Source organism: Balearica regulorum, chromosome 4, assembly GCF_011004875.1.
Source record: "Balearica regulorum gibbericeps isolate bBalReg1 chromosome 4, bBalReg1.pri, whole genome shotgun sequence".
Classification (NCBI taxonomy): Eukaryota; Metazoa; Chordata; class Aves; order Gruiformes; family Gruidae; genus Balearica; species Balearica regulorum.
Window position 1 is genome coordinate 13624299 of NC_046187.1, and position 26009 is coordinate 13650307.

Consider the following 26009-nt stretch of genomic DNA (forward strand, 5'->3'; position numbering starts at 1 on the left):
AGAAAATTACATTTCAAATATTCTAGACCATAGGTTTCCTTTTCTATTGAACGTTATCGAACATTACAAGAAGATAATCTTATATAAGGATATAAACCTACGATATTTTTGCTAGCTCACAAGCGTTCAGCTGGGAAAATGAGTGTAAACAGAAGTAAAATCACCTTATCAAATATAATCAAATCACTAAACTGTGGTGAAACAGAAAAGACCTTAGGAAATGCCACAATCCACCCATGGTCTGGTGATGATTCCTATCTTGACAAATATTTCATACCTTTTCCTTCATAAGGATTTCTACCACATCCCATACTCCTGTATTTCTCTTCCACTTATTTTTGCTGTTATCTGTTTTTTCTTTGGCAGCTCCTGCGTTAGTCTTCTGGCTCTCCAAACATCTGTAGCTCTTTGTCATTTCTATTTCCTCTTTCTCAGGACTCATCCTGTTTGGAGCTCTGAATAGCTCCGTAACACGCACGCCTGCCTTTTCATGAGATTGTTCTCCTGACAGTAACTGATGAAGCACAATGTTGGCAACAAGCCTCCGATGAGTCAATGAAACTATGTGAAATGATGGCACAGCACATGTAATTTTGAGACAATGTGCTACACAATAAGGAAACCTGGAAACTTGTTATTAGCCTCCTTCAGAAGGCTCCTTGTCATGGACCCCGATACAACAGGGTACTTGACCATAAGCCCAGCCTTAGAAACAAGTTGTCTCTGACTTCAGACGGGACTATTTAAATGCTCAAAGTCTGCTGTGCCACAGGTAGCCTCACAGGAGCTGAGGTATGCACTGGACAGTCAACTGTACTAGTGATTAAGTTTAAACAAACAAAATAAACAACTGCCTTGAGCCATAAACTGCTCTCCTACAAGCAGCTACCAGCACCGCTAGCACTGTATGCGATGCTTTGGTACATACGACACTTAGAAAACCAATACTGGAAGCAGAAGCAGAATAAGATCACACAATACCATTTAATTATGCTCGCCTCTTGTCTTTTAATGTGGTAACTAATTCTTTTTCTTCTAGAACCAAAAGAAAAAAGAATGCATTCTTCTTGCATTAAGATATAATAATTTCAGCATGAATATGTGCTTCTTAACAAGATTCTGTGATAACAGATATTTTTACTAACACTGCTTTCCAGCTGGTGATGAACAGCTTGACAATAAGCCAATACTGATACAAGAATCCAGTACCAGCTTTTTAACCCCTCATCCATCCTCACTGACCCAAGAGGCAAATTATTTCTCTCCTAATCTGTACCTACTCTATAACATTTGATGTATTAAAAGTAGTATTTAATCAAGGTAGCTGCTATTTTCTGCTATCACGGACCTTTTGGTAAATTTTTCTAATACACAAAGACCTCATCTCAAACGCGAGGCAAGCACATATTTTAAATGTAAAGTATGTACTGGACTCTGTGGGAGACCAAACAGCCAAAAAATAACAATGTTTACACAATAGTGAGGCCGAGTACTGTGATGCTATATAGATCTGCTTTGCTTGACGTCTATTCAAATGAGATGCGAAAGCATATTAAGTTGCATTTTTAGCATATTACATCTCCCATCTGCAAAAGAAAACAAAAACCTTTTCAATTGCTAAGAAAAATGCATTTCCACTCTTTACTGTGGTCAGTGAATACCTTCACTTTTTATCTCCCCTTTTCAATTATTACAATTTTCACCTTTGCCAAGCCTGCTAACAAAATTAGAGAAAATCATGTTAATGAATTAATGGTACATCTGTGACAGGGAGACAGCACAGGACTAAATATAGAGTCTATAAAAGAATTTTAATCATTTAAAATGCATTTTAAAATGTCCAGAATCTTAACCAAAGATAGGTTTATTCACCAAGTCTTATTCAAAGTTGGGTAACTGCTTTAGAATTAAATTTTCTGTTTGTTTGCAATGGTTTAATATCAGTTCTGTTAACTTACAAGAAAACTCACAAATAGAGATGTGAAGAATGATACAGAGAAGATGCTGTCTACTGTCTAGACAGTGGGATACAGACAGAAACTTAATCAGATAATTCATTGCTATTAGCGAGAGATGTGCAGTTGGGTACTCATATATTAGACTGATCAGATACACCTCCCTAAAATAAGGTCTACTTTGATTTTAAAGTCAGACTGAACTATACCTGTAACATCAGGTCTACACAGAAGAGTGAGCCAAAAACTCCAGGTCAGGACTGATCTGACTTTGAGTTTCAGGCAGCTTTTCACAATCCTGACATGATTTGCAATGTTCAGTTTCTGCTATTTAAGTGAACTTAAATACATAGGTCTGAAGAGCATCCGATGATCTATAGAGGTTGGGGACTACAGGAAAATGGAGTAGAAAAGCATAATGGTTCCCTGAAGCTACAACAAGTTAGTTAGTTGTTTTGTACATGAAGGAAATGTTAAAGAAAACTGTTTCTGATTTTTTGTTGAAGTATAGTGGACAGAAGGAAGATGCATAGAAAGATGCAACTTCCAGCCTTGGATCGGAAAAGCTTACTCAGGAAGAGTTTCACTCACTATACAGCTTGCTTATAGCTCCTCCACATCTGATTGGGGTATGGATAGGAGATGAACAGCCATGCAGCCACGTCACATGAAGAACAAGCATGAACAGTGCATTTGTACAGGCTATTGGGAATTATTAACATCCTCACTACCACCAGGAAGCCACAGGCAGATTTACCCAAAATGCATTCACAGATTTTCCAGCATAATTAACTGTTCTTCCCTCACCTCAGCTACCTTTCTTCGAAAATCTCCCCTTGTCCCTTAAAATGTTTTGGATAGAAAGACAAACATTCTACATTTAGTTCTACTACATGTCAGAATATTACACTGTTTCACCAAGCTGCTGCTACTGAAACTGTGCAAGAAGAGTAGAGACCAGCCTTAGAAAAAGCATTGATTAAACATGATCAGGCAAGCACTCAGCTAAGAAAGAGCAAACACATGCCCTCTAACAGCGTGGCATGACTTGAAATCACGGAATAGAGAGGAAAGAGACTGAAAGTGAGGAGGAACTGCTAATGGGACAGGAGGTCATCAAGGATATGATAGATGTTCTACAGGAAGAGATGGCTCTGCTGAAACAGTGAATATCATCAAGCCAGCCAAACCACAGGGCATGCCAAGATCTGGGAAACGGGAAGCTGCAGCTGGTGTGATAGAAGTGCTGTCAGAAAAAAACCAACATGAACAGCCTAAGGACATATGGCAGGGAAGGACTATGTCAGCACTCTGAGCTTGGGAAGCTGAGGCAGTCCCACTCCCACATATGACATGCAAGTTATTTACATTAATTTCAGTCCCTTGGTCCTCTAACAAAACTATCAGCTGTTTTTCTGCAGTCCAAACCACTTCGAATGACATTTGAATGTACGGCAGATTCATGTACAGGGCCTTCCTCTAAGCTGGAAGTTGAATCCAGAAACAGGGGAATCCTTTCTCAACTGACCTCAGATTAGGAAGCCGCTAAGGGGCTTTTGAGCTTTGCCTGCACACTACTGCTGTATTTTGCAGACAGTGTAATAAACACAGCTGCACTTGATGCTCAACTCAAGATGCAATCCATATGCAGCTCCACCACGCACTTTCTTTGGGAACAAAGCCATTTTACAAAGTTACCAGCCCTCCTCACCAACAGCTGCATGCTCCTGCGGCAGCACCACCACCACCTATTCTTCAGCTGGGCCAAGATGGTACTAAGGGACTGCAGGGTGAATCAGGTCTGACATGATCTAAAAAACAAACCGGACTTTTTTCTTTTTTAATGATTTAAAAATCTTTCTAAAACCCAGCTCATTTTGGAACAACTAAAAGGGCAGAAAACCGCAATATGGGAGCGGGAAACAAGTAGCTTGGAGAAAGACAAGGAAGGAAGGGAGTAAGGAAGAATGGGTCATTAACTTTCCTGTTAACTCAGGGCTTCCACAGACAATCTGTGGAGTATGTCCTACCTGGGTTCTTCAGAAAGCAGAGACTGTGCCATGGACAGAATAGCAAGAAAGACAGAACAGACTAATGCAAAACTACTAACAGTATTAAAATCTATACACATATATGAATGTCTTGAAAAAAATTTAAAAGTTCATTAAAGTGATCTTGCAGGTTTTTTTTTCAAAGGATGTTTTCCATTTCAACTCCGTCCTCTCAGAACAGTCACAAAAAATGTTTTCTAAAAAATAAAGATTTTATGCCACAAGTACAGAAATTACAATCAAGACAGAGCCACTGCTGTGAGTGCTGTGACTAAAGAGGCAGTATTCCCTTCTTCATTGCTTCCCTCTCACTTTTAATGTCTCCTGAGTTAGAACCAGGAAGTTACCATTAGCTTGAAAGTGGCAATTAGCACCTCACAGCATCTGACTACTTGCACAGTCAAGTTATATGCAGTGCACAAGAGGCTGTATTAGAACCTGAGATGGGTTTCATTCATGTTACAGAAATACATTAATCTCACCACCTTGAACTCAACGTGCTGAATAGTTCTGATCAGGAAGCAGATTTGTAATGCTAATAATCCTACAGTTCCTTTGATGTAATCCCAATCTAGTAATTTATCCAGTTAAAAGTCACAGAAAATACTTTGCAATCATTGTGCCCCAATAAATCATTATATTTGTATTTTCAAATGCTTTTAAAAGTAACAAAGGGCACAAGGGAAGCCTCCTGACACCTGCTGCAGAGGAAAACAAAACACACACACACACCCCTCCCCCATACTTTAAGCCTGGACTCACAGTGAGCTTTCGTTTGTAACCCTCCCAAAGACAGCTGCAGGCATCCTTACACACAGTCGTGATCTCTGCCCCTGCCAGTGTTAAAATTAGCCATCCTAGGTGTGTCCGTGTGTACTAGATAGCTTTTGCAAGTATCAGGGTATCAGCAGATGAAACACCATTCAGTAGCTGGAGGTGTCCAAAAAAAAGAGTATACGATTCAAATTCTGTATTTAACATGAAATCTATTATTTCAATAGGCAGGGAGGGGCACAGGGAAATGTATTTGCTCCAGCTACAGTTTAATATAAGCGTTCATCACCTGGATTGTGTTCCCCCTTCACAGCTATGGGGTTTTTTGAGATTTCCAAAACTATGAATTGGTAGATTGAAATAGAATTTCAGAATACGTATGAAAATTATATTTTTTAAATGGAATTACAAGAAAGCTTATGGAAAAAGTGAATACAAACTGACTTCAGTTAAGCAGGGAGGAAAATTTCAGAGTGTTTTATTGTAAAAGAAATCCAAATCAATCTTGGTGGGAGTTCAAGCATATGGAAAGAGTAAACATAGAGAACCAAAACTGGCAAAGAACAAGCTTGGAGAAGCAAGGTGCTGTGGGGATTGGAATGATCTATTACTACTGAGAGTAGGGGACTCTGGAAGGTTGGACTCTGCTCCCGACATACTGCAAGATTTGGCTACTCCACCCTTCTTGTCAGGTTTTCCATTCTTAAAATTGAATGTTATTTATTCATCCTTGTAAAGACAATTATGCAAATTCTTTAAAAAAATAATTACATGCACAATTGCTCTCACTTAAGATCCTTCTTGCAGATACACACCAGGAAAGAGAGTCATAAGTATTGTATTAACTAACTGTGAACACCTACTTAATTAAATGTCTTTGTCTGCTACCTGGATGCTTGTCCTGCATTGTGATCTGCCCTGTGAACTGCTGCTCATACACACAGCCTAGTGAAATTTAAGGAGCACCATGTGTGTACAAACATACACTGAGTAAAGCTATAAATAGATCAAGCAAGTTCATTACATGCATGAGGTACTTGCCCGCATGAGCATTTTTAGCACGAGGGCCTAAGACTGGAAAACTAATCTCTACAGTTTTCCTACAAACAACCTGGTCTTTTTAGCTGAGGAGCTAAACGCTTTAATAGGAATTTTAAATTTCATATCCGAGCTTATCATGGAGTATACATGTCCAGATGGAGAAGAACACAGAGACCACTCTCTGACTCATTTCTAATCAAGCAGTTGGAACAATATGAGAACAACATTTATTTCATTTTTGTTCCCAGAAACTATGAGAAACTCATCTCCAGATGGAATCTCTTGCTTCTAGTATTCTGAAATGCTAATGAATAGAAGACAAATTCCTGTCCCCACTCTGTTACACCTATGCACATAAAAGCTGCAGAATAGCATTATGAGGTGACTATATAACACATTTTATTTAAATTCTAAGACTTGAGACATAATTTTTCTTCCTCCCTCCCTCTCAGTCCTCCCCAAATCAGAAAAAAGCACAGAAAAGGGGCTTCTCTAAAACTGGCTAGAAAATTTAAAAAGCTCTTTTTTTTCTTCTTTTTGTTCTCCATTTTTTCTATGTTCTGTACAACTGCAGCTGAAATGAACCCAAAGCAACCAGCAAGAGTACTACCACCATGCCATGCAGACTCAAAATAGGGCTGTTTATGTCTACACAGATCATTTATTGGCAAAATAACTATATCAGATATCTACATGTCTTGGCTCATCTGTGAGTTCAAGACAAGGTGCGGGTTATCTGCTATAGCCAGTCTCCCTGGAGGAAGTTACTATTTTTATAGATACGTGTGTGTGAATAAGGACACACAGACATACACTCACATCTGTATCTATGGGTAAAGGATTCATGCTGTCTACTCCTAAAAAAAGGTATTTAGATGCCTAGATGGAAGTTATGCACATAAATGGGACCAAATCTGTTTTAAGCAGGCAGAGTCCTTCTTCTGTGCTGTTCCTTTTATAGGAACATCGCGATACAGACTTCGCTTCTGACTATTCAGTCAGAAATAAATTCCTCTTAGCACCTACTTCTCCAGCAAATTCACGATGCTCTACTGAAATGATCTCTTCAGAGAGCACTGCATGTGCTCATACTTCTAAAACAAAGCCTTTGTCAGAGTTACCTGGCAGTATTTGCGGGCTTCACATTTTTTGCCCACACTACATCTTTTACAGCTGTGACTGACGTTGTTATATGGTTTGTATGCGGTTTCCACAATTTCTCTGTGAGATTTAGGCAAGCTTTGAGGATGATGAAAACTTAACATAACGCTGATATGACAGTACATTACTAATTAGATCCCTTAATTTTAATACTCAAGTGAGTACCAGTGCAGATCTCTTTATAGTACTTGCTGATTATAAGGGTTCTCCTTGCTGGATCAATCTGCAACAGATAAGGTAAGTACCATATTCCCCTACTGAAATCTGATTATGTGTACATGTCCAGAGCCAGAAATTTCAGATTAGAGTTCTAGATTGAATATGAATTTCATGACTCTTTAGATTACTTGAAACAAGAATTTGATATGAAACACTTCAGATCCAAGATGTTCAGAAACAAAATCTTGCACCAAATTTAGTAAATTTTAGTACACAAGACAGTTTGAGATGTGAAGGGGATATATTTAAGTTATACAGCTGACTCCAAACTAAGGTTTGTTTTAAACCAGTCTTCAGTTTAACGGTAACTTTTAGTTATTCTCTGAATATGCAATTCAGATGCTGTGTCATGCTGTTTCAGACATTTACATGCTATTTTACATGCCTGTTTCCCCTCTCCTCTCCTTTAAAAAACAACCCCCCCCCAAACCAACAAAAACCCCCAACAAAACACACCACTTACAGGCTCCCAGGGAGGAGCACTAGTCATGACTATTGGAAATTTTCCTCTGCTGGTAATATTCCTGCTGCTCATATAGGTCTATGTTCAGATTGCATCAGAGACCAATTCTGCCCACATGTGAGAGGACATGAAAGGAGGGTAATTCTATTTACCTTGGTTCTTGTATGAAGACTTAGGTTCTCTCTCTTCATTTAGCTTTCATGCCTTGGATGACTCAGTGCCTAAGTATGAGCAGATCAGAACTACCAGCTGAAATCATGAACTTCAGCTACCCTGTTATTTCTACGCTGAATCACCTATCTGGATCTCTCCTTTGATTTCTCATACTTTTATGTAATTGTAACATTTCTATTAAGCATAGCTATGCATTTGATATTTCTGTCTGCATTTAGCCTCTTACAATTAATTTGGATCAAAGAGATCAAAAGGCAAAGTGTCTTTAGGATACAGGAATGCCCACACTAACCCAGAGGCAGAGATTCTCTCATTAGCAAACATCTCTATTAGCAAAGAGATTCACCATAATAAGGCATGCTGGAGATTTACAAAGGAGTTAAACAGTCACAGATTTCCAAAATGAAGGTGTAGTGAAAACTGAAAATAAACCATTTGCAGTATAAATCACACAATTCAATATCTTGTCATCAGACCCTGAAAAGGGAGAGTGATCTGAAGCACGTTATTGGAGCCAAATGAGATTAACACAGCAGTGGTTTTGAAAATCCCACAAGCTCTCAAAACAGATCAGCATCACTCAAAGCACAATATGCATGTTAAAACAAAGGCACTGAAATCAGCATGCAGTATTGCCTGCATTGTGGTCTCTTCAGCTGAACAGTATTTCCACAAAAATTAAGAAAAAAATTTGCCAACGAACCACATATTCCAAGATCTAATAATTAATCATCTGTTTGGAATAAATTCAGCCTGTATTAAATGCCATCCTAACTCGGTTAGACCAGAAACAGGTAGGAATGACCTCTGCTAGACTTAACGTGGATAGACTTTGTTTCTTTAACTTTTTCTGTGACAACTGTCCACGTTTATTTCATATATAGATGGATGGTACAAAACGTAGATTCCACTCCTTCATTGGAAATTGCAAATACTAATTTTGAGCATTCTCCTAACCACCCTCACTGAAGCATTTCCCCTGTGCTAAGCCTGCCATCATTGCCATTCCTTCTTAGCATACCAGTTAGCGAAGAAACGTTTGAAAACCATACCGCTCTCACCCTCCAAATATAGAACAGGTCTTCTTGCAGCATGTCCAGCCAGTACCTGCTCGAGATTTAGAAGCTTTTATCCCAACTGTGACTTTTGTCTGGCAGCTCTTGAGAGCCTGGTTGCTCCTCGCTCTTGGAGATAAGCCAGCAAGCACGTGCATCTTGCAAACCAAGTATTTCAGCCCCTTCCTGCAGCACAGCTCTAACGCCACCATACCTCCCCGATTCCTTTCATTTCACACAAAAGCCGTAAGCCTTGCAAGAATTTAAGTTTTAGCTGTCAGTAGATTTCAGAAAAAACTGATTTGAAGCCCACTGTCAGAAATACACATAAGGCATGACCTACTATTCTCAAGCACTTCAAAATGTAAGAAAGTTAACTTCTACCCACATCATCAATGTAACAATGGCTACATACGATCACTTGAAGCCAGGTGGACCTTTTATTAAATGCACTGGAGATCTCATGAAAGTCAATACTTACAGCTTCAAGGCACTCACAGGCTGGCCCATAATTTTACTCAATTACAAAATAATGTTAATGAAGCCCTGGTGTTGTCTGTTGTGCTACTTGAACCTGATAGATGCGTGCAATTCATAGGAAATGCAGACTTTTAATACTTCACCAAGAGTGCTGGTGAAAGACTGGTATTATTTCTGTTGGGTTGCAATGAACGGCGCTTTTCTGTACTTGACAACAACGTGTTAAATGCTATGGGGGCAGTAGAAGATGTATAATGAGTTTAGGCATTTATTTTCTTGCTTTAATTACTTGGCAATGAAATCCTTCAGAAGTTTTGACATTGATTTCATCAGGGTTAGGATTTCAGAAGCAGAGGTTACAAATTAACAGTATAGGTAAGTGCACTGCTGACAATCAGCAAACTTAGAATGCTTTTTCTAAAGGAAAGATTTGGGAGTTGGAATTTTACAGGATGGTTATTGGTTTTCTCTTCATAATGTTAATAAAATGTAAATAAGTGAAACGGGGACTTGGGAGACTCTTAAAGTAATGGTGACTAACCTGGAAGTTCAGAAATCAGCATCTGAGCTGCTCTGAAAGCAGTCTGCATGTAGAAAATACAGTCTGTGAAAAGTCAGTTTATAGCCCAGCCTAATTCCAATACCCCGTGTAAGAACTATGGAGACTATCATATTGGTGCCGGAGATTCTTTTCTCCTGTGAACTTCTTGTGACTTTTCCAGCCAAGTCGTTTGTGTGCTTCTTCAAAGTACCTAGAGAAGTGGATCTAAAATTCATCTGCCTATTTAAAACTTCATACATTCTTTGCGTTTCCATGACACCAAGCCTGCACAATGTAGCATCCCTCCACAAGGAAAAGGTACAATCTCTTCATTGCTGTAGCCTGACGGTGCTTACACGCTGTGTATAGTATTCCTTTCAGTGACAGGGATGTTGCCATTATTACAGATGGAAAACAAAAATGAAACTGTAATTTTTTTTTTCAGCTGACTGAATATTGTGCACTTGAATAAAGACTTAATGCACTCTCAGATCCTGAAACTCTTGCCAACAGGTGGAGACAACTGTTGGATAACAGCATGAACATCCTGTTTATTTTCAAATTAATAAAACCTGCAATAATTATCTGATGGATGGGTTCCAATTCTGGTTTATTAAACAAGGAGACACAGGAGAAGGCAAACTAGGTCCCCAGCCTGTGAAAAGCATAGCACTCAAATGCATACTAATCACCCTCACTCCCACTGACGTCCATTCACATTATGGAGGATCTTTGAGGCTTGTGCTGATAAATACAGATTTGCAGAGCACTGAAGATACTACTGAGTCACCTCAAGTATTCATGAATACTTGTGTATTATACATTAATATTTGCCTGGTCTGGCAATTCTTACTGTGATGTTAACACGGTTGTCATGGGGAACCCTTACATACTTACAGGTTACTAAAAATAAGTATTGTATTATTTCCAGGTGGATCCTTTTAACTAAATATGGCAGTTAGGAATGTCTAATGGAGGAATATCTGTTCATTTTACACTTCCCTCCTCCTTGGTTACAGCTACCTGTCCTCTCAACATAACCCCAACAACTGTCCAAGTGGCTGAAAGTTCTGTTCAAAATTGACATGTACCATAGGGAACATTAAGGAAACCTCTCTGGAATTTATCAAAGCAAAATGAAGCTGACAGACTGATAAGGCCACAAGGGAGGGTGCAAAATTTTATCTACTGGAACCAAATCTGCAAAACATTACAATAATTACTCCCAAACTGGAATGGGCGTGAGGTATGAGCTGCTGTGGATCTGATAACCTTAGATATGTATGTATTTCTAAATTAGGCAGCTCCCTGATTAGCAATAAATGTTGTCTGGCTATTCTAAATTACATGACCTCCTCTAGCTCACCTAGGAAGTACAATTGACTGGTTGATATAAATCTTTAAGCCATCTGCAAATAACTAACGAGCTGTCCACATTTCTCAAGCTACGATTGCTCTCTGCATGCACTGGTATCTGACATCAAATAAAACACAGTTAAGAAGAAACAGCATCTGGGTTTTAAAGGGTTTGGGTGGCTTCCTCAGATGGAAGAGAAAGAGTGTTCACTAGAAGTTGAGAGAGGCACCTTTGCTTCTTACTGTGATGTAGATGTGCCTGATAACCCAGAAAGCAGAAGCCAATCTATGTGGAGAAATGTAAAATAATTAAAGCATCTCTTTTAATAGGTATTTACAAAGCACCTGTTCTATGAAATATAAAAAATATATATTTTATATTTACAATTATAAATAAAAACACCTTGTGGTCAGGACCTTGACTATTCACAGTGCTACAGAAGGGTATACGAACACCCAAGATTACCACAGTAACATTCTTAGTAATAAACCTCTGGGCTACATACACACTTCTACCTCTTTTATAGATGACATTTTCTCACAAAACCACTTTAATCACATTTAGTCAAGGTGTTCAACTTCTGGCCCATTCTTAGCAAGAACTAAACACAAGTTTAACTATAACCATTTGTACAAACATTGTCCTAACTGGGAGATGAAGCATTCTCTGAATTACATTAGTATAATGTAGACATTAGAAATAACGTCTAACCTAAATTTTAAAATACCTACTAGTGAGCTTTATGACAGCAAAATCACTATCTTAGTAAAGTGAGAAGTGATTTTTAAATATCAAATCTCATTTGCAATTAAGAATTTTTAGGAGTTGCCGTATTAGGCTAGGTAAGCCACAGTTATACTTACCTCCCTGCTATCATTACTACCAGTCTATTGCTTTACATATGCACAATAGCTCCTGTTTTGCAGGCTAATCCACAACAGATTTGGCTAGTCAGAGCCAAAGTCAACAGCTTTATGATAAAGCTAGCAGAATTATCTTTGCCTTGGTGAAAAACATTTCTGGTCTATGGACATAAAATAAATTGTCCAGAAAAGACCAATGGCAATTGTTGTGTTGACTCAACACAATATTGGTTGAGAACTAAGAACAGATTCTACACTTCAAATGTACAAGATAATTGATAGAAGATACTCTATACTAAAAATTCAGTGCTTGCTTTGTTATTTTTTTGTAAGTCTAATAGCAGAAAGATGGTTATATAATTAGTCAACAGGAATGAAGCCCTTAATTATCGGAGAAAGAAGTGATAGGTCGTGCATATTTAGAAACCAGATAATATCAGTTCTCTTTTACTAAAAATTTCCTTAACTACCAACCATTAGAAATTATAAATTCAGAAAAAAATACTTATACAGTCATATTTTTCTCTTAAAAATAGGCTATGGAGTCTCATAACTTGCATCTCAGTAAGTTCTGGTTAGTAGACTAGGATAGGGAAACAGAAAAAAGACCGGGACTTAGAGGGATAAAGAAAAGAGAGTGTCTCTGGGCAGGGGGGGGGGGGGGAAGCAACATAGAAAAATGACATTTTCCTATGTGGTTTCTTAAGCATGGGTTAGTCAGCAGGCCAGGGGAGTGAAAAGGACAGATGAGTTCCCTGAAGAATCACTATGCACTGGAGGACCCGACTGCCTTAGACGTAACTTTCCCATACAGTAAAGCTGTTTGGTAGCTTTCTCTAATTCACCTATGGATCCAGTTGGGCAATATTCTGTGAACAATATAATCCTTCATACTCAAACACCAAGCAACATGCAAAACTGCTAAAGGCAACTAGAAAATGTACAAGCTTAAACCTGAGCGCAAGGTGACCAAGATCCTCATCATCTTCAGGAACGTTCCCACCACCTGTAAAGGCAGCAAGAAAGGACTGCAACAAACAGCACTGAGGGGGCAAACAAGAAAATTTCAAAGATCATGATAGTGGGTACCAGTGAGAAATGGGAGTCAGTGTGGAACTGAAATGGAGATTAGTCAAACACGTTTCATAGTCTCCGAGAGGAAGAACGTCTCCCTGCTGATGATGCCACAGGGTTCACAAGTTACTTCCAGGACTATTATTTTCCCATCACCATGAATTCACCTCTCCAGATTCAGGTTCATTCACATCACTTTCATCTAACAGCTATTTTAGCCATTTCTCTGGCAAAGTGCATGATTGTACTATTGGCTTTTGAAGTATTTCATCCCCACCTGCGATACCTTTGCCGCTCTGGGTTGCATTTAATCATGATACCCCCTTGTGTTGGCATTCAACATTTAAATAGAAGTTTTGGAAGAGAAATGCTTTCAACTTCTTTTACGATGCAAGACAGATGCTCCAGCAAATGCTTGTTTTGTGGAGGCTTACAGGCAGCTCTCTGCATTTGTTGGCTATCTTCAGACACAAAAAAAATAGAAGTGGCTCAGACTATGTTTTTCTTGCAAGTGCCTTTTCTTGCAGCTTCCTACTCTATGAGCAACAGTCACAAAGAATAACAAACTGACCTTGGTTCATCACTGTTACCCAGCTAAGTTCTTTCCAGGTGATAGAGGACATGATATGCTGAAAAGCTTGAAAAGCTGATGCTTCAGTCCATAGGGTTTACCTGTGCCCACTCTGCAGAGCTCCTGCTAGAGCTGTTTTGACAGTCTCCAAGTGTAGAAGAGAGGTAGGTGGTAGTTCCAGAGAGGTACAGTCCCTAAAACCATAAAGAATTACCATGATCACCTTCTCTAACCTTCCTTGCACACATACTACCGCAATTTTCCCACAGAATCGGGTAATTTTTCCAGGATGTGACTTCTAGAGAGCTATCCAAGCCCATTCAAATAACATCAAGTTATGGGCAACCATTTAGGAAACTGCATCTTACTACAAGCCTGAATTTGTCTCACTTCCACTGACAATTACTGATCCTTGTTATGTCTTTGTTTATGAGGGTAATCTTTATGTCATACCAAGTATCATTCCCATGTGTAGCTAGACAGTGCTAAAGTCACGTCTAGCCTGCTGGTAAGGATATATGCACACACAGCAAGGGCCAAAGATCTTACAGTTTAGGGAAGACAGAAAGCTGTTGGCACGCTATCACAGGGAAAAGAAATTCAGCATTGCAAACCCGAGTTCAATTTCTTTAAATAATACCTGTAATCAAACGCATGCATTGATTCCTGGAGAAGTGTACCATTTGAGTCAGGAAGAAGTCAGGTCTGTGCTCTGGGGCAGAACTAGTGTCTAAAGCTGGTAGAAGCTGATTAAAATGTAATATATTATCAAAAAAGGAAAGGGAAACCCAAACTGTTTCTGAACCTGAAATTCTGAGACATTAAATATTTACTAAAATAAAATATTTCTTCAAACTCAGAACTGTAAGATCTTTTCTGGAGAGCAAAAACTTTCCAAAACAGTAATTTGTTGAAAATTCATTTCACTACTAAAGAAAAACAGTTTTGATGGAAAAATTCCCCAGTAGTTTTTCTAGCACCCAGTGGTGGAAACTTAACCTTCTTCCGCAAAAGCATGACAGAGCAGGATATGCCCCTTTACATAGAAGGGATGATAATTTAGTCTTTTAAGAATTCATGAAAAAGACTTAGGATTGTTCAGAACAAAGTGACTCTATGCATAGCAAATGTGCTTTGCCTGCTTGGCAGTCCTCAGTTCATAAACAGCACCACCACTCTTCCCCACTGCCGGTGTCCCACTCCTCCAAGCTGACCGACACGGAGCAGCAGACAGCAGACGCTCTTTAAAGCTGGAGTCAGCTGCAAAGGAAAAGCAACCAGAAGAGCATAATCCTGCTCTGCTTCCCCTTACAGTCAACTTTGTATATAAAGCAATAGTCTTTGGCTATTTTTGTCAGACTGGTAAGGGGTGGAGAGAAAGGAAAAAAACCCTGGAAAAGATGAAAAAATAGAAATAGGTGCAGAGCACATAAAAAGAGAAGTGAAGATGACAAAAAAAAAAAAAAAAAAAGGCGAGAAGTCCAAGTGTGGACTGGAAGTGTGGAAAGTAAAGAAATTATACACTCTCCCAACTCCTACCAAAAAAAAAAAAAAAAAAAAAGGAGAGAAAAAACTAAGTAGAGAATGAAAAGGATAGAGGATTGAAGAAAAAATAAGGCAAAAGAAAGACATCAAAGGCAGTATTATAACAAGATATCATGGATTTTACTCAGCTCCTTGTTTTCCAACATGAAAAGTCTTGATACAGTGTTTAGTAAAGGTATGAATTTCATGGACAAACAGATAGTACTTCAAACACATGGACATACAAAGAGCAGTAAGAGACCAGGCACAGAGATTACACAATCTTGTGAAAGCTGCCTCACTCAAGGAACATGATACTGGCAGGTAAAACTAGGAGACAGTGCACATATAATAAAAGCTTAAAAAGGGACAAGAGGGAAAAGCATATTCTGTACAAGTATAAGAAGCAATCATGAATGAGAGTGCAGTGCCAAGCTGTTCCATTTCAAAGATTTTTTTTTTTTTTGACTACACACACAGACACATACCTCAAAGATATGAGGTACTGTAATACACAGACTTCTGAAAGGGCAAAGGAAAAGCAGAAACATATTTCTGTTTTCAAACAGAAAATACTGAAATGGAAAAGGAAAAAGAAAACTAACCTTTTAGCTAGCATCACAGGATGTAAAAACAGAGATCTTTATCAGATACTGATATAGAACTCTTGCATAATTGGAAAATCCATGAAATCTTTTATAGTGAAACTTGTTAGACACCCAGAGCTTCGATCATGAAGAACTGGAATTGCTCTGCTAGTATGACAGTAACAACTAGGTGCAAAAGCTTCTCAAGTGCTCCATAAATCAATTTAAGCAAAACAATAAAACCATACAGCTTATTGTACTGGGTCTGAACCCAGCCAACCCACAACACATATTCAACTAATGTTGACACATTTTACAGTAATCTTAAGATTAGACATATATGTTAACTAAAGATGGATCTACCGACCACGCTTTTGAGTCCATTCTTCGTGCTGCTGTGTAACATCAGACACATTCAATACAATGTAACAGTGACCATGCTAGAAATGAGTGTTTGACAAGGACTGCAAGATCAAGCAATAAATAGAAGAGCACAGTTTAATGATGTGTGATTTATAAAGCTGGAAGCCAGAGATTAATGTGATGCATAATTCTCTTTAAAATACATATATTACCTGGTGAGATATTCTTACAATGACTTGCAAAAAAGAGATGCCTCGTAAGGAGAGATTTGAACAGTAAGAGGCAAACCAAAGAGCATATAAAAAGGGGGGAAGCCCAAGGTATGGAACAAATTGTGAGGAAGAATAATGTCCTATATAATTAAGCCAACGTTCAGGGACAAAGGATGATGGTTCATAGACAAATATGTCAGTAGTAGGGGTCTGTCTTGGTAGAAGAGTATACAGAGAGAACTGCTTTGTTATGGAGCACCCCAGTGCCAGGTGGTCCTCTCTCATGATAAAGACTTCAAGACACCATGGAATATAAATTAATTTTAAAAAGCTATGTCTCATTAAGAGTGTAGCACAAGGGAGCACTTGCCAACTCATCCTATTCCATGTATTCTACATTCCTATGCAGGTGTAATGCTTCTATCTGCGTTTAAGGAGTACACAAGATATACTCAAACCAGAACTCTATGGAGTTACGTGGCTGTAATTTATGTTTCTGTGTTTTGGAAACTAAAAAGATAAACATTTTTTCCTACAATTTTGTCTCAAACTGAAAATAAGGTTAAAATAAATGGGCTACCTTTCCAATTTACAGCAGGGACTATTACATAAACACAGTTAGACACATCAAATTCAAGATCGAAACTCTGACAGACCCTTAGGTCTAGCAGTATAATTGAATATCACTATGATTATACTGTCAGAAGCAAATGAACACGCACTTCACTTTATTGATGTTATTTATAAGTCATTCTGGAGAGGAAAAAGAAATGAAGAATTATTTGAAAAAGCTATTATATCTTTAAGCAGCAAAGAATCAAAATATTTCAATGTAGAATACCTATAAAACAAACAGGTTAATCTTTTCATCATCTCCTTCCATTCTCCTCAGTTCAGTTTTCTAAGGTTTATCTCAAATAATTTATTGAAGAGAAGCCAAAAAAATAAATAATGCCCTTGTTAAGCCTCTCTTGTAAAACACAGCTCCATAGTATTGTTTCATAAGCAAACCAACCTTTACATAATTTCTCTATCTACTACAACTGGTGAAGGAAGAGGTGTTTCCACTTACCCATTTTTGAACTAAAAAACATTGTTTCCACCAGGATGATAAGCACCTAAATCAGTAATTTTCAACCTATCCTGGCTCGAGAATTACTGCTAAAGGGTCCACAAAATGCACTGGATAACAGGAAGCCTATTACTGGTGAGCTTATATTCACAGCAAATTCATTAGCAAACTTGTAGGTTTATGAAGCTTGGCATCCACTAATATGGGCAGTGGGTCAGACAGTAGATATAAAGCTGGTAGATTTAATACAGTAAATTTCAAAAGTTGAGGTTTCACCTAATTGATTTGGGTTTTCTCATCCAGGTAACAGAAACTGTAGTTCTTAATAAAATTACCTTCTGAGATACTACATCTAAATGCACTCATGAACAAGCAGGATACCCTGAGGGGTCCTTGACCTCTGCTCATCCTCATTCAGGACCTGGTGAAACTCCACAGCAGCTGACCTGTGGCCTATCCATCTAGATTTCTTTTCCACAGAATCCAAAACACGATGGAGTGAAATGAGGATACAGCTGGGCACGAATGAAGTCCCAGGTCACATCCCACTATGGAATCAAGACGCAGCAGAGTAAGCCGGTTTGGACATAACCAGTTACAAAATATTTTGCCTTCTCTTTCTTCTTGCAGTTGCCATATACTCCCCTAAACTGTGTGGTACAATGGATACAGATGGTTTTAAACCTTATCCTTTAGCAGTTATGCCTCTGCCAAGATGACTTTGTGGAAGTTATGAGAATTAAACATTATTGAAAGATACAGTATTACTATTTAACATCCTCCTACATTTTATATCTCTTACCTTGGCACCATTCTGCTGCTTACACAGACTGCATTTGGTTCTGAAACACCCCAAGATTCTTTCCTTCACAAGATGCTAAGCAAAAAATCACTGTCACCGTAGTAGATGGTAAGGCTGCAGGAAGCAGTCCTGCATTAGTAAGGTGATAGATTACATGGACTACTGAGTCTTTCCCATATCTGATTTCTATGAGTCAATGATTGTATTGTTCGCTCCCTTCTGTACCAAAGAAGTCATCAAGTAACTAGTACTCAAATGCAACTGAAAGGGCAGAAGTGGGGCTTGACTTGAAATGAATGCTGTTTCTGTGCAGGTTAGCTATGCAGAAGTTATTGGGAAGTGGAGAACTCGTTGGGCTATCCCTTCATAAAGATCTAACTCTTCATCGTGGTGTTAAGGAAGCAGAGGTCACTTGAAACTCAGCCATCTCACATGACAACACACTATGAGCTCCATCAAACAAGTGTGGCAAAATAATGGGTTCTTTTAGTATTTTGCTTACATGAGAAAAGTAGAAAGCGTCCTCTTGTCTCAGCAGGAAAAGATACTCTTAAAGTACCAACACTGAACTAACTGTAGGTTTCTCTCCCCTTGTGCCGAAAATGTTCTTGTGCTCTGTGACATACCCTGAAGGGGGGTAGCACAGAAATATATCTGCAGGAATTAGTGAGCTACAATGGAGTTAACACACTAGCCACAGACTAATAACCCAAGCTAACATATACCATTTTAAAGCCAAAATACCAATGGGACTAGAGCAAACCATCACCTTATCAAAAGCAAGCCATTCTCCTAGGGACAGTATACCAAAAGGAGGTGCTCCAGATTAACAGGCAGCAGTTAGAATCAATGCTGATACAGATTTGTTTCTGATGAAGATTTTCTCCTTGCTGTGTCACTTCTTACTGCAGAGATCTGAAGACAGCACTTGTATGAATATCATTGCAAACAATTGCTGCAGATAACCAAAGGGCATGCAGAAATCTGCTTTTGCAATCAGTAAGCTTGGAGGATCAATGCAATCTTCAATGCATCAATACTTCATCACTTTGTAGGGAAAGCTGCACCTTACGACTTGATCCAAAGCTCAGCGGACTCACTGTATTTCCACTGACTGCAAGGGGCTCTGAAGGAGATACACAAGCCAGTCGTGAGGCTGCAAGAAGATGCGAGATTCAACAAGGCAAAAAGCATCTAATGACAAAACTCAGCACCCAGCACTGAAGTGGCTGTCCCCAGTAGTACTGGAGACTAAGATTATTTCGCTGCCCTAGTTCTTGTAGGTCAAATTCATCCCTTTTAATTCAGTTAAGCTAAACCAGTCACCTGTGATCACAAAGTCCCACCACCTCTTGTCTGCAGTAGAAAAGTCCAGCACTGAACCACAGCAGAACTAGTAGGCAGAAGCATGGCTCACTAGCCAATGCAGTGGCACAGCTTGTCAGCACTACTGCTGGCCCTAGCCAATGTTATAAATCCTTGATTTTGATAAATACAGAAAACCCGATTTTCAAAAACTACTGAAAGCCAGGACTACACGATGGATCCAGGAGCTCCTCTGAGTTCCTAAAGATGGCAGCACAGCCCAGCCATGCCTCAATTTTATGATGGACAAGGCTCAGAGATGCAGTAATCTCCATCTCCCTCCCCCACTGAGTTGGTTTCTATTAGGAATGAACCCTGGGTGCCTGGAACAGAAAATAATTATGGCAGGCCCCGGAAGCCTGAAATCTCCAACCCTCGATTAATTCACACTTATCCATATGTAAATTCAGTGTGAATGCTGTCAGCACATTTTCTTTACTAGAATTCAAAAAAAGTTTAGAAAAACAATTGTTTTATTAAAGGAACAAATGTAGCTACAGTATTGAATTAAGTCTGTAAAGACAGAAATCTTGAACTTCAGTGTTTAATTTGCACATCAGTACAAATCTACAGGGGAGCACAAAGCCAAAACTACTACCAACACATCTTAAAATATCTAAAAGGCAAGACTAGTCATTGGTCATGGAACACAAATCTGAGTACATGGGAAGAAACTGAACATGCACTGATCAAGGCTGGCCACATTCACAGTACGTGTGGAGGGACACACCTGGTTTTGCAGTGGGATGGCCATGCCCTCCTCATGCAATCTGGTGCACACATGCTGCACTTGAAGGCCAAACAGGGAGGGAAGAAGACAGCGTCATTGTAGACCACATGAGATTCACGTCTCAAAGATACAGTTGACAGTTGCTGCCAGTGCACACGAGCCGTTACAAAAAACAAGGCATCTTGCCTCTCATTGAAAGCGGGTTGTCATGTGTGCAGTACGTGATGTAAAATTTATGATGACATGCACTGGAAAAGTAGAATACAGAGAATGCAAAACTGCCTGACTCACATATGCTTCTGGCGCAAAATACTTAGGATGCAATTTACTCCACATAATAATCATATCCATTCTGTGAGAGATTCTGATGCACCCCAGAATTCAAACCGAATGTTACAAGCTGTTACAAACTGATTTGATTTTTACCCACATATGAATCGTGTACAGTCGCAGTTAACATCCCTCCCTAGCCCCAAGCACCTGAGCGGTGCACAAGTTAGAAGTGGTCAACCTAGGCTCCCTCAAATAAGAAGTGGAGAAAGGGAAGTTCTCACTTTGAATCATCTTCTGGAAGGCTCCCTTACCATATCTACTCAGAGGAAGTGTTAGGACATGTGCTACAACAGGTAGTAAGAATACTTCCAATTAATACTAAGTTATTAAATGCAGACACAGTGACTATTTTCAAACCTAAATAACAGCTAATTCTTTCTGAGTAAGAAAAAAATGCCAATTAGACATCCTAGCAAACACCGAGGATTACGCTTCTGGAGGAAAAAGAACATCCTCTTTCTACTTTTCTACTAGAAAAAGTTGATTTAGGAGAAATAAAAAGCATCTGAAACAGAAATTCTAGATGCTTTTGTCCTTCTCTTGTTAAAATCTACTTAGTCAAAAAGCAAACAAACCTGGACTCACAGTTCCTGTACCATACTTCAAGTCAATAAAAATAAAGACACCTGTTTGCAAAGGCTGTAGCAGATGATGCAAAAGCTAAGTGTGTCCTAGCGTAAGAACCACAGAGCTCTGCATTGTCTGTGAACGCAGATGTCACAACTCTACCTCGTTCTTCTGGATGTGCAAGCAGTGACCTAAGTACAAGCTCCCTGAAAGCAAAGGCTTTCAAAACGGTGACTGAACTGGTTCAAATAGCATGCTTCATCTATTCTGTCTGGTGCACTATAAATAAATCCTGGAAAGTTGTATTTGAAGATTTCCAGAACAAGCTTTGGTATAATCCCACCCTGGTTTTGATTTGGGGGTGGTAGGGGTGCTGGAGGGGGAGGGAAGTCTATCAACCCTCCTTCAAGTTCAAGAATGGTAACTTGCTACAGTTGCCTATAGATTTTAAAATCAGGAGGCATCATGTTAGCAAAGGGTTATTAGCATGCAGTGTAGCAGAAAACAGGAAATATAATTAAACATACAGCTGTGAGGTAATATCTTTGGCAAGAGAAAGAGCTTTGGGAAGAAAGTGGCAAGGGCAAAGCACTATGAAGTAGCACAGTAACGTGGTCAACAGGGGAATGAACCACAGGGGCAGAGATGAAGAAATGGGGGGGGGGGGGGGGCAGGAAGAGGAGCACAAAAAGAAGCAGAAAGAGAGAAAATGACAGTAAAAGAAAGAAGGCAAAGCACACAGAAGAGAAGAGCATGCATAAAGAAAAGCATCTCTTGTAGGAGTAATAATTCCTTAGTAAGGGCAGGAGCCACATTGTTATGCAACAGGATATACTGTTTTCTGTATAGAGTCTATTTAAGCTTCTATGAAACCTCAAAAAAAAAATCTGTGGGAGAAAAGAAAAAAAAAGGAAAGTAACATCATATTTCTTTTGACTTTTAAATTGCTTTTTAGGTCATATTTCACTCTCCCCTCCCACCCCCCCAAGTATTTTCCAGGATGGAATTTTCTTCTTCCCACTCCAGGATTTGGCGTGGGCAGAGCATCACAGATGCTGCTGAACTCAGAAACCAAGAACCTGATTCATTCTTCCCTTGAATCTTGTGCTGTCATTTAGACCGGGACCAAGCAAACGTCAAAGACTGCAAGTCAGAAAGATAATTTTACACAGCTTGTACATTCACTTTGTCCCAGCGTAACAGTGGTACAAGAGGAAGAGTAAAGATAAATCCAGTGCTGAATTCCTGGTAGTTTGTCAAATGTTTAAGAATAATTATTTTTTCCTCCTGTTCTGGCAGACTTATGCTTTAAAACTCCTGAAGAGTTTTGACTGTACACAGAGGGCAGGTTTTCCCTAAGGTAAGACCAACAACCATTTTTCAAGTTCACAGAACAAAAATCCTTAAAATGAAGACTACCTCATACAATCAATCAGCAAAGCTCTTCAGTCTCACTGACCGCATTCAACAAGTCCAGATTATTTTCTGCAAGTTTCCTTTCATTTTAGCCCCTGGTACTGTACAATCACACTGCTGGGTATCAATTCAGTACTCAAAAAGGATTCTCAGAATAAACTGTAAGCAATCATATGACATAAAAGAAGTTGCCCCCAAGATAAGTCATACAGTGTTCGTATTTTTGAAAGCTGAGACCACTTTCAGTAAGAAAGATTGCCTGCTTACTTCATTTTAGACTTTAAAACAAACAAAAGCTCTAATATTTTAAAAGGTTAGACACATTTCTTACTCCCACTGTTTCTTAATAAAACACCATTTGTGTGGGAAACCAGCTTAGCGCATACTTTAAAAGCAGGCAAACCATTAATTGATCCAACATGTTGGCAGTTTTAGAGAAACTAGAGAAGAACAAGCGATGCATCTTACGTTTTGAAACAGCCTGAGCTTTACTTTAAGGGTACGTAAGTATGCCAAGCTCGTACTACTTTATACTGCTTTGTATATAATCGGTGATACTTAAAGTACCAAGAAGTATAATCTGAAGAGCTGTTAAACCATGTGCAGGTTATAAAGCACAGTTTTAAGAAGCTCAAGAGGTTATGAGTTGCTTGTCTCAAAAACCAATGGAAAATACTAAAAATCCCCTCATCTTCCACCAATCCTACCATAGAAACATGATTTTGCCCAAATAAACAGTTAATCTCTTAAAGAGGCTGCACAAAAGAGGTTCCAAAAGCGCTACTTTTGCATCAGAAGTATTACAGCATTATAGTTAGGCAACAAATTGTTTTTCAGCACATCCATGCTAGCTAGTTTACTGTGTGACATTTAAAATGTCATTCAAATAACATCCTGTTTTGCAGCCTGTGTTTCAATTTACCCCTAACTCTGCTAAGATTCAACTGGCATGAAACAGCTGGGCATGATTAGTTACTGGATGCAAACCAAACTGAGATTTCACAATAGGTGGCATTTTAGTCTCCATGGCATAGGCTGCTGATATAAAAGACCAGTGACCCCAGCAGAAAACACTGTCCCTAAATATAAATCTGGTAATCTGTTTTTAAAACAACACTATTTCAAACATTGTTACAAGAAACAGCATTTTTTGTGGGCATAACCTGAGGTTTGGGTTGTTTCCAATGACTGGATTTCTGCTCAGTCCTAGTTGACGCACACATGTTGGGACCGGAGTACCCGTGTGCTGACACTGCGAGCACAAACTCCATCAGAGCATTTGCCTGGGAGGGTGAACCCCCCCCCCCCTCCAAGCCCAGCCCTGGACAAAATATCTCATGTTCTCACCAAATCAGATACTTGGCATTCCTACTCAATTCCACAGCTTTTACAGTATCATAGACAAGACAGTAGACAATGTGTTCCCTACTTTATTGCACCTCCTGATAAGCCTGCACCATAAACACTATGCTTCTTCTCTTCTGTGGGTCTCAGTCATCCCTGGTCCCACTTGCCACATTCCAGGACAAGGATCCTCAGAACACCAAAAAACCCATCAGTACCCCACAGCGGGCTGGGATCCCATCCATTCCTCTGACTAGACTCAAACTTTACATCTCCCAAACTTTTCACCCCAGAGCACCAGTGTGCATTGCTGCTGGCGGCACATCTGTCCTTCGCCATGGCAGCATGGAGAGGTGCTCCATGGCTCCCGGGATGGGCACCCACCACCCAGCGAGGCCTGCAGTCCATTCTGTTCCCTGCCAGGAGGTGCGAGGACACCTTCCCCTTCAGCAGCTCCTACCCCAAGGATGCAGGACGGCAGAGCAGGCTGCCAAGCACGGGAAAATGGGGCCCATCTGCCCACCCAGCACAGACCTCGGGGTGTACCCATAGAGCGCGGGCAGGGTGGCGGGGCTCACCTGCATGGGGCATGGTGATGGTCTCGTTGGCATTGCTGGAGCCCACATTGTAGATGACCACAGCGGAGGCGTTCTGGGCAGCGGCGTGGCGGATCTTGTCCTTGTAAGTGCAGTTGCCGCGCGGGATGAGGGCCACCCAGCTCTTGCCCGGTGCCGGGGCGTTGAAGCGAGTGCCAGGGTCGCAGGCGTAGCGGTCGGCGGGCGAGGCGGAGAGGGCCACCTGCCCGCGGGCGTCCTGCTTGGGCGACTGCTCGCCGTAACGCCCGCACTCGCTCTTCTCGCTGCGAAGCTCAGCGCTGCCGGCCGCCGGGTCGGCGTAGGTGATGTTGACGAAGGCCGTGTACCACTCCTCCTTCTCGGCCACGGTGAAGTCCAGGCACAGCAGATGCACGAAACAAAAGGACAGCAGCCATGTTGAGAGAGCCAGGCTGCGGCACGCTTGGATCACAGACATTGCCATCTTCATCTGCCGGGCCCCCCCCCCACCCCGGCCCGCCTGTGTGTGCGTGCGCGTGTGGCGTGCCCCGAGCAGGCGGCTCCGTGCGGGGCGGCGCTGCTCCCGCCGTGCGGGAAGGGAGGGGGAGGGGGGCCCTCCCCTCTGCAGCCCGCTGCCTAATTCATGTCGGGGCCGTTTGATTTCCTCGGGCTGGCCCCGTCTCCGCCCTCCCTTCTCCCTCGCTTCCTCCTGCCCACTCTCTCTCCTCCCCGCACAGCTGCTTCCCCCACTGCTGGCAGCCCTGCCGGCCGCCGGGCGGGGAAGGCGCGGGGGGGGGGGGGATTTCCACACGCACAAACGCGCGGCGCCTCTCCCGCTCCGGGCCCAGCCCCTGCGGACGCCCGGGGCGGCCCGCCGGAGGGGCTGCGCTGCCCGGGGTGCGGGGCGCCGGGCGGGCGGGGGGGGGCCGGCTGCCGCCGTGTGCGTGAGGAGCGGGCGGCGCGGCGGCGGCACCTGCCGGCAGAGGGGCGGCAGCGCGGGGGGAGCCCCGCCACGGCGGTGGGAGCCGAGGCCAACGGCCGTCTCTGCCCGGGAGAGAGCGGAGCCCCGGGGCGCCCGGATAGGGGGTGCTTTGCAATTAGTCGGTCACACCCCCGAGTCGTAGGTTTAACTTTGATTTTTGATATTTTTTTCTCTCCTGAGCGCTGTAGGATAAGTTAAATTGCAAATGTGAAAGTTATAATGTAATTATGCTACACAGCTTAAAGGGATAATTGCTTGTATATCAGGTTTTAAAATACAAACCGAATAAAATTCTTACCATACATGCCTGAATGACACTAACCGGCACGTTTACCAAGATTGGGTGTGACACAGAGAACCTTGAAGGTGAAACCTGAGA

The 26009-nt window shown here is 40.8% G+C and overlaps 1 protein-coding gene across 2 annotated transcripts in view; it reads right to left on the reverse strand.

The window, feature by feature from the left end:
* RNF150 (ring finger protein 150) overlaps positions 1–25507 on the reverse strand; it is a 125269-nt gene extending 99762 nt beyond the window's left edge. Inside the window, exon 1 of one of the 2 annotated variants that reach the window (XM_075751223.1) lies at positions 24673–25507. In XM_075751223.1, coding sequence (XP_075607338.1) covers positions 24673–25138 — 466 coding nt within the window. In that variant the 5' untranslated portion in view covers positions 25139–25507. The remainder of the gene's footprint in view (positions 1–24672) is intronic. The other variant, XM_075751222.1, reaches the window with a different exon arrangement.
* Positions 25508–26009: the final 502 nt, after the last annotated feature.